The sequence below is a fragment of the Phoenix dactylifera genome, chromosome 17 (assembly GCF_009389715.1).
Source record: "Phoenix dactylifera cultivar Barhee BC4 chromosome 17, palm_55x_up_171113_PBpolish2nd_filt_p, whole genome shotgun sequence".
Lineage (NCBI taxonomy): Eukaryota > Viridiplantae > Streptophyta > Magnoliopsida > Arecales > Arecaceae > Phoenix > Phoenix dactylifera.
In genome coordinates this window covers 12,029,164-12,038,159 of record NC_052408.1, presented here as the reverse complement: position 1 = coordinate 12,038,159, position 8,996 = coordinate 12,029,164, and the positions used below count along the sequence as shown (strand labels likewise).

The 8,996-nt window shown below is 40.2% G+C and overlaps 1 protein-coding gene across 1 annotated transcript; it reads left to right on the top strand.

Annotated features, from left to right (window-relative positions):
• The first annotated feature begins 2,199 nt into the window (after nt 1–2,199).
• LOC103701121 (probable serine/threonine-protein kinase PIX13) lies at nt 2,200–8,687 on the top strand. The gene is made up of 6 exons (XM_008783096.4): nt 2,200–2,442; nt 3,088–3,434; nt 6,612–6,753; nt 7,288–7,430; nt 7,511–7,634; nt 7,994–8,687. Exons 1-6 carry the CDS (start codon nt 2,379–2,381, stop codon nt 8,326–8,328), a joined length of 1,155 nt encoding a protein of 384 aa, XP_008781318.2. The 5' UTR covers nt 2,200–2,378; the 3' UTR covers nt 8,329–8,687.
• Nucleotides 8,688–8,996: the final 309 nt, after the last annotated feature.

Genomic DNA, 8,996 nt, shown 5'->3' with positions numbered 1-8,996 from the left:
GTCCTTGGCAGTCTCTCGCTGGAGGCCATGAGAACTCTTCGGGTTTTTTTTTTTTATTATTTTTTATTTTTTTTACTAAAATGGATGATTCATGGCGCAAGATTTTATTCAACCATGCTATTGGGCGGTCAGCACCATCTATTCATCTTCACAAAGTGAATGGATTCCATGAGAACTCTTCGGGTCTTTTTATTATTATTATATTTTATTCTTTTTACTAAAATGGATGATTCATACAATTTTACTTACGATATATCCAAAAAGATCGAAAAAACAATATATTTCGAGGTGCTCTATTCAGCTTCCTCTCCTCGACCCACGAGTTCCTCCGGAGTGATTGGCCATATACGAGGCCACGCAGTTCGCGGCCCTATTAGCCTCTCTGTATACAAGTTTGGCCTAGAACACCACCCACCATTGACCATGGCCCGCCAGTGCCTCTCTAAATCCAACCGATAATTGTGGTCGAGTCACCCTCAAGCATCTGGCTCATCTTTTTGAACTCCAAGTTGTCAACCGGATTGCTGGATTTTCTACCAAGTTTTCAACTATTATTTACATTCCTCCCTCAAGAATTTCTGCTACAAGCTTGTAGCGATTAAAATAGGTACCTTAATTCAATGATCAACCCTTTAATGGATGACCTGAATTTGCTGCGAAACCTCCAGCATCTTTTACCAACCTGAATTTGCCGTGGAACCTCCAACATATTTTCAGCCATGAGCATTGTTTGTAGACCACACTTTTTATTTTCATTGCAGGATAAAGGTCAAAATATACTTTATTAGATGGAAATAGAACAAGTATACGAATGTCTTTGGGCCAGTGTAGCATGAGGAGGTTCATCTCATTCATGAGGTTGGAGCAACTCATGAAGCAATGCTAGATCAACATAAATGCATGGATTAACTCTGAAGAATTAAGATTACCATCCTGAAAAAATCTGTATAGGCTATTCTAATTCTTCAGGATTGCAGTTGTTTTTGGATTAGTTTAATGTAATTCAAATTTTTGACACAAAGTGTCATGCTAATAGTAGATCAAGATGAGGAACATTTCAGCAGTGCATTCTTCTCCTAAATATTGGCTTTTATGTTCTAGATAATCACTATAACTTAGTTTCCAGAACTCTTTGTTTATCATCAGGTAGTTTAGCATTTTCTTTGATCCATGAAATCATAATTGAATCAAGACAAACATGCATGCTGATACTAAATTTACCAAAAAAAAGAGAAAAATCAAACAATTCTATCAAGAAAAACACAATGCTGCTTATTTTCTTTTCCTTTATATATTTTTTAAGAATCAACATAAAAATGCTACCAACTCGAGATGAATTTGAACCATTTCAGCAAAAAGAGTTGGCGTCAATGGACTGCAACAAGTCCAATTGGCTACCTTATGTAGTCATGTTGTCTCCCAAATGGGTCCAATTCCTCATATGTATTGAAACAAATTTTCCTTTTTTTATGTCTGGTAGTAAAAGAAATTCCTTCTTATTACCCTAACTTAAAAAAAATCTGTCGCTACATATAATTGGCCACTTTTTCATGAAATTTGTTTTGCACACAACATGGGATCCTGCCCTTCATAATCTTTTAAACCATGTTTAAAGCCCACTGTACCAACGGTAGATTAGACTTCATGACTCGGCGACCGGAAGCCAACGACAAACTATGGGGAATGGGCGCATCAAATCAACCGTCTTCTTCTCCTCCTCCCTTTTTTTTTTTTTTTTTTTTTTTTTTTTTTTTTTTTTTTTTTTTTTTTTTTTTTTTTTTTTTTTTTTTTTTTCCGCTAAAGAAAAGGGGTAGGGGAGGAAGGGACAAGCCCACCCCCGCGTAGCAAGCCCCACTGGGCCCCGCCCCGCCAGGAGAATGTTCGATGCGGGCAGAAATGGCCGTGTGTTGGGCACCCCGACCGGTTTTACTTATATTCTCCCCATCCGTGGGTCCGGCTTAGCTACTCCTCTGAGCTCTGGCTCGAGTCCCACGTGTGAGTACGTCACACCCGGCACCACTCTGGCTACTCGCGGTTCAAGAGCGGTCCTACACCATAAGTCCAAGCAGTGGCCAAAGTAGTGAGCTCCGGTCCACAATTTAATGGTCGCCGCAGTGATTCGAATCGGGACCTTGTGGTTAGAATTGCTGCCCAGTACCACTAGGCTACCACCTTGGTGCCGGGTGTAGCAGCCCACCCCGTCTTCTTCTCCTTCGCCTGTTCCTTTCTTTCTTCCTTTCCTCCCTCCTTCCACGCCGCGCCCAGTTCTCCTTCTGCCTGGAGAGAAGGGAGACGAAGAGAAACCTCGTAGAGAGAGAAGTGAGAAGATGTAATTTGAGAGAGAGAGAGAGGGAGGGAGAGAGAAACAAGAATAGGTGATGGGGAATTGCTTCGGTTCTCAGGCGACGTCTCTATGTCCTGCAACCAGACCATCCAGTCCAGGTAATACAAGATCAACAAGAATCTATACCTTTTATATGTGCCACCGAAACGAAAAAGATGAGATTTTTATGATTCTGCTTGCCTTTCTCCCCTTTTGTCTTCTCCATTTTCTGATCAAAGCTTTTATTTTTTTATTTGTTTATCTGCTAGTTTGCTCCCCCCATGCTAGTAATCATATAAAAATTCAATTTTTTTATATGTTCTTCGCATGGATTTCTTTATGTATCTACTTCACAATGAATGGTTGATCTGATCCTATAGTTTCAAGGTCGCTGTTTTGGAAAAAAAAAAACACTTTGTGACTCTTTTATGGATTTTTCTTTGTGACTCTTTTCCTACCTAAAGAAAAATGGAATTTTTGGTTTTTTTTTTCCTTTTGAAATCGCAAGGCAGCCTGAACTTCCCAGTTTTTCTTTCATTTCCTTCAATCGTGGTTCTGATGCTTTAGTATCTATCAAACTAGAATGGGTTTGAGAAATTTCATACTCAAATGTGATTCAAAACTGGGTTTTGGCCAGAATTTTCTGTATTTCTTATTCAGGTTTGGATGATTTCTCCAATTTGCTTTCGAATGGGTCTTGTTGAAGGTTTCTTAACTTTTTTCTCCATGTCTCTTTCTTTTTCTCCCATCTGTTTTAATTGTAGGGCCGACATCAAAGACCAGTAGTAGCATCACCACAACTGGGAAGCTATCAAGCATCAGCAGTAGCACCTTTTGGCAGTCTACTGGCAGTAGTGTAAGCGATGGCGAGGCTTCTCCAGAGGGTCGGATCCTGGAGGCACCAAACCTTCGAATCTTTACTTTTGCTGAATTGAAGAGAGCCACGAGGAATTTTAAGCCCGAGACAGTTATAGGGGAAGGTGGATTTGGGAGAGTATATAAGGGATGGGTGGATGACAAGACTCTGAACCCAGCAAAGAGTGGGATGGGAATGGTGGTTGCTGTAAAGAAAATGATCCCTGAGAGCTTGCAAGGGTTGGAGCAGTGGCAGGTGATTGTCCATATTTGTTTATTTTAAGAGGTTGATGGCCATTTTTGTTGATTATATTGTGAATTTGTAGTTAATGTTCTTTTCCTGCTGTTTTTCTTCTTAGCTTTTTCATGACTTTTTTTTTGTGTATATTCTTTCCTTTCTCATTGCAAGGAGTAGGAAATTGTTGTAAGCAGAAATGTTCTTCTTTACTTGTATATATAGTTATATACTAGATTTTATCTTCTTCTTCTTCTTCTTTTTCTTGTTTCTCTTGTAATATGATTTTATGATTTTCCAAATATTTGTCTTTCTTGAAAATTGTGATGTCGACGAAATAGATTCACGCAATTATATTTTCTTGCATTGGATAACTTAGGAAACTCAAATGTTGCCAAGATTTTCCATTTACCCTTTTACCAGACTTCAGCATATGCAAATCGCATGAAACCATATCAAGGAGAGAGGAAATGTAGTGTGTGAGAGCCCGGTCCATCGACCGGCCCTCACATAGTTGGGCCAGTGGGCCAGGCCCAATGGCCATTGCGGCCTCTTCCTCTCTAGGGGCTATAAAAGCCCCCAAACATGCACTAGTCACATTAACCCTCCCCGCACTGTTTCCCTTCCTTCTCCCTCAGACATATGGTTTTCCGAACCTACGTCGATACCATCGGAGAGGGTCGTCGTAGCTCATCCCTAGAGCCACGTAAGCCTCCCGACCACCTCGTTTTCCCTTTTTCCTGCCTTTCCTCCTCCTGATCCACTCGGGAGGATAGATCAATTAAAAAAGAAAAGAAAAGAAAAGAAGAAGAAGAAGAAGAAGAAGAAGAAGGGAAGGGCTTATCTGGGGTCCTCAGTCGTGGATCCGTCGTGGAGAGTGGTCGCAGGCTCGTCCGCAGCCGTCCTGCGGGCACCGCTGGCCGGCCGTGGGCGTCGACAACCTCAGCCAGTCTCCTCCCGAGGGATCTGATAGGGGGATCTTCCCCTTGCTATGCGGGAAAAGAGGGGAGATCTAATGAATCAGGAAAGAAAAAGAAGAGAAAAAGAAAAAGGGAAGAAGGAGAAGGCCGGCCGCCGCGGGCTTTTCTTCTTCTCCCGTGTGCGTGCCTCCTCTGCGGGAAGAAGGAGAGGGCCGACCGCCGCGGGCGCCGTCGGCCTCGGCCTGGCCCTCCCGAGCATTCCGACGAGGATCACCCCCCTTCATTGGGTCGCGGGTGAAGGAGAGGGGAGAAGAAAGGAGAAGAAGATAAGAAAAAAAAGAAGCAGGGAGAATCTTCGGGAAGAAGAAGGAAGAAGAGAATTAAAAGGAAAAGAAAAAGAAGAAAAAAAGAAATGGAAGGAAAAGAAAAGAAAAGAAAAGAAAAGAAAAAGAAAAAGAAAAAGAAAAGGAAAATAAATAAATAAATAAAAATGGAAAATGATGAGTAGGTGGTAAATAACCTATTCTCTATGATGTTGATAGGTGTAGTGAAATTGTCATCTGGGTCTAGGGAGTTGTAAGCAAATCGAAGTAAGTGATCCTGACATAAATCTTATTGCTTTCAAATACGTAAAATTATTTGGATATGAAAATGCATATAATGTAAATTTCTCAAAACTTAGGATCAAGCATATGTTAGCAAGTGTTGCATGATTTTGGCTAAATAGCATCTATCATGATGACTATATTGTGTACACATGATTTATGATGATGTAGAAAATTACATGAAAAATGAAGTTTGTAGCATGATCATGAATTTTAGACAATATGATGCCATTATTTATCTTTCAATCTACTTATGAAGTAAGGTTTATGAAAAGCATGATATGATTTATGAACTCTCAGATTGCTATGTATGATCCTCGCCAGCGGGTAACAGTAGCTTGGCATACGATCCCCGCCAGCGGGTAATAGTAGCTCGGCATACGACCCCCGCCAGCGGGTAATAGTAGTTAGTAAAAGCCTTGCCATGGAAATAAGAGCAGCCATAGCTGCACTACCATCTGAGAGTACGGATTTCAAAGCATGGAATAATGGCAATGTTTTATGATGCATATCCATATTTATGAACTTGCATGATTGGGCATGCATTGCTTTTAACAGATTTGGATATATGTTATATGAAATGCTTTACTTTGTTATAACTGTGAATTTCTTTAAATAATGCATTGGCATGTGGAATATTATGCTTGATCCAGTAAGATTGTGCATGGTTACTTACTGAGCCTTATAGCTCACATTCTTCCATTTATTTTCTTACGGATAAATAAGATTGCCAGGAGCAGGGAGCTTGATGTACTTCATGGGTTGGAAAAAATTGAATATGAAATGTTCAAATTTTTAGAAGCTCTGTACCGTTCCCTATTGATAAAACATTTTACGACATTTATGAATAAAATTGTTCACTTTTGATATCAAATTTTTAAGTGGCTTCGTGTTATTGTGGGTAAAGGTTGCAATAGCATAGCCGTGTCATGAGCTGAATCTGGGGCATGACATTTTGCTCACACAGTAGATATGTATGCATGGATGCCCTTTAGCTTCACCCATGGAGGTTAGGAGTTTCTGTTTAGTAGTAGAACAGATGTCACATGAGTGTAATCAGTATATATTTATCAGTTAAAGTTCTGTTATCTTCTACCCATGACTTCTTGTGCATTCATTATTATAACCTTTGAGCATTTATACTTTGGCATAACTCTGTTGGGAAATCATAGTGTGCCTTATTCTAAGTATCAGGGAAAGGCATTTCAGATCCTTTTGTCACCCTTTAAATCTTTTGACATGTGACCCAGTTAATTACATCAAATTTGCTAGGCATCTGTGTGCTTGAAGTGTGATAATTTGCATTTAGGAATGAGAGGAAAAAGATTCATTGTCATTGTTATGGAAAGTCAGCACCTTAAGTCGGGATCCTCTCCAATTCATGGTTGAACTAGAGAAGGCCGGTTCTAAATCAGTTACCATTCGTGTAATGCAAAAAATCCCAGCCCCATTCACTGGCTGTTCCACAATACATGGATGGCTGGAAATGTAGAACCAGAACTCTTTAGTTCAACCCTGAACTGGAGATGATCCGAATTCCAGAACCTTTGTTGATGTCTGGTAGGTGTTCTTTAATTGGTAACCATGCTTCTTTCTGTTAATTGTGATTTTTTTTTGGTACAATGTTCATTGGTACTCAATCTGTTAAACTTATTTTTCTTTTTTATTTGCAGTCTGAAGTAAATTTCCTGGGGAGGTTATCACATCAACATCCCAATCTTGTCAAGCTCTTGGGCTATTGCTGGGAGGACAAGGAGCTCCTTCTTGTGTATGAATTCGTGGCAAGGGGCATCCTAGCGAATCACCTCTTTCGAAGTGAGTCTTGCAGCAAATACAGATATTACCAAGAGGATATTGCAAGCACCGACCACGCTGCAATACTACTTTACTGATAATGCACTAATGTAATGCTAATGATAGACCACTCAATGGTAATAAGATGAGTCACATCAAATGGCACAGTGGTTTCTTCATCAAACTTCCCTGGGTAGAATAATAATTTTGGTATGAATTGAAATGTACTGGAATCTTAGGTTCTTTTATATATCTTAGTAGTTTTATCATCTTATTTATTTTGATTTTCACTCTTAGAAAAGTTATCTTTGCATAACTATTCTTAAACCTATATAACTGTGAAAATATAGTCTTTCAAGCAAAGAAAAATATACTTTTTTAGGCTGTTCATCATGTTTTGGAGTATCTCAGAAAGAACCAAGTTGTAAAAATTCATCGGTATTGTGGGCCTGCAGATTGCATTTCATTGTTCTATGTTGCTGGGGAATGATTTGATGTCCTTCAGTTTCATGATTTATTCTTTGCATACTCATGCGATCAGCATATAATGGGCAGGAGGAGCAGCTTTTGAGCCACTCTCTTGGAGCCTAAGGCTGAAGATTGCCATAGGTGCGGCTCGTGGCCTTGCATTCCTGCATACATCAGAAAGAAAGCTCATTCATCGAGACTTCAAGGCTTCCAATATCCTCCTCGACTCGGTAAAGTTCTTGCTTTCATCCTTCTATTCTTCTTGAGAGTTAGTGGCCTCATTGTGGCTTTATCTTGGTTTCTTGTGTAGAACTACAATCCCAAGATTGCTGACTTCGGATTGGCAAAACATGGGCCAAGTTGTGGAGAGTCGCATGTCACCACACGAGTCATGGGCACCTATGGATATGCAGCTCCAGAGTATGTTGCCACTGGTATGTATCATAAAAAACCAAAAATGTGCTACAAACATCATAAATCAAGGTAGCCACCATTTCATATGGGGATTGTGGGCCCCAATGAGAGAAGCATCAAATGCTGTTGTGCTTTTGGATTGGGGCCACACTGTTCCATATTGCACATCATTGATCTTCCACTGACTCCGGCAGCAGGACACATGAAACTTTATGAAGCCTCCCAAAGCTCTTTTCTGAGTTGTCTCTCATGAGATCTCTGTAGCCCTGCTAATATAATGAACAAGAATATATGCATGCTTGCTCGCTCTTTGTTTATTTATTTGCATCCGTCCTTTTCTTTTTAAAGTGAAATAATTGAAATCCATTGCATCAATTAGGCCATCTTTATGTGAAGAGTGATGTTTATGGATTCGGAGTTGTCTTACTGGAGATGCTGTCTGGTCAGCGAGCATATGATCGTAGTCGTCCAAGTAAGCAACATAATTTGGTCGATTGGGGTACACCTTACTTGGCTGATCGTAGAAGGCTGGCACGGTTGATGGATCCGCGGCTTGAGGGACGGTACCCCTCCAAAGGAGCTTTTCAGGCTGCTCAGCTTACACTGAAGTGTCTTGCTGGTGATCCTAAAAGCCGGCCATCCATGAAAGAAGTGTTGGAAACGTTGGAGCAGATCGAGGCCATGAAAGGCAGGTCAAGGGAGTCTCAAGTCTAAAGATGACTCTCACCAGCCCACTGCTCCCAACGGCCAAATACCAGGAAAGCCCCGATCCCCACTTGAGAAATGGTGTTGGGTCTACCATGCGGGCCAACCACCACCCTCATAGAGTAAGTTAACAGACAAGCTTTGATCTGATTAGTTGTGCTTGTAGACCAACACCATTTTTGTTAATTGTAAACCTAATGATTGTAGATTTTTTCTAGGGTTTGAGAATGTTGTGATGATTTTGCATCAACAAACTGAAAGTGTTCTGATCCAAGAAATCAGAATATTATCTTTTATATTGTAACAACATATTTTATAAGATTGATATATAGAAAAATTGAAGGGGAGCATCTTCTATTTCCATACAATAGCATTTTCTGCTTTTATTTGCAATGATGTGATGACTTGTATCGATGGCCAATGTAATTGAGCATTGAAATGAGAAGCTAATGCTTTTAATGATGTCAATTATGGAAACGTGAAGAAGAGCGTGTTTGATTTGCATAAACCGGAGTTTCTAGTTTTACCTATCACAGGTATGCAGCAGGGCTCTTTTTTTCTGCTTATTTACTTGGGTGCACCCCTACCAACCAGTTCTGGTTAGGATGGAAACCGGCTAGAATGATATCATTTTGATACGAAGCTTAGAGACCTCCATGTGATTCAATTCAATTCTA

Bases quoted from the DNA above. Each gene is read 5' to 3' on its own strand.
- LOC103701121 (XM_008783096.4), top strand. From the start codon at position 2,379: ATGGGGAATTGCTTCGGTTCTCAGGCGACGTCTCTATGTCCTGCAACC. The intron at 3,435-6,611 runs GTGATTGTCCAT...TTTTATTTGCAG, and splicing joins AAGGGTTGGAGCAGTGGCAG to TCTGAAGTAAATTTCCTGGG. The intron at 7,431-7,510 runs GTAAAGTTCTTG...TTTCTTGTGTAG, and splicing joins CCAATATCCTCCTCGACTCG to AACTACAATCCCAAGATTGC.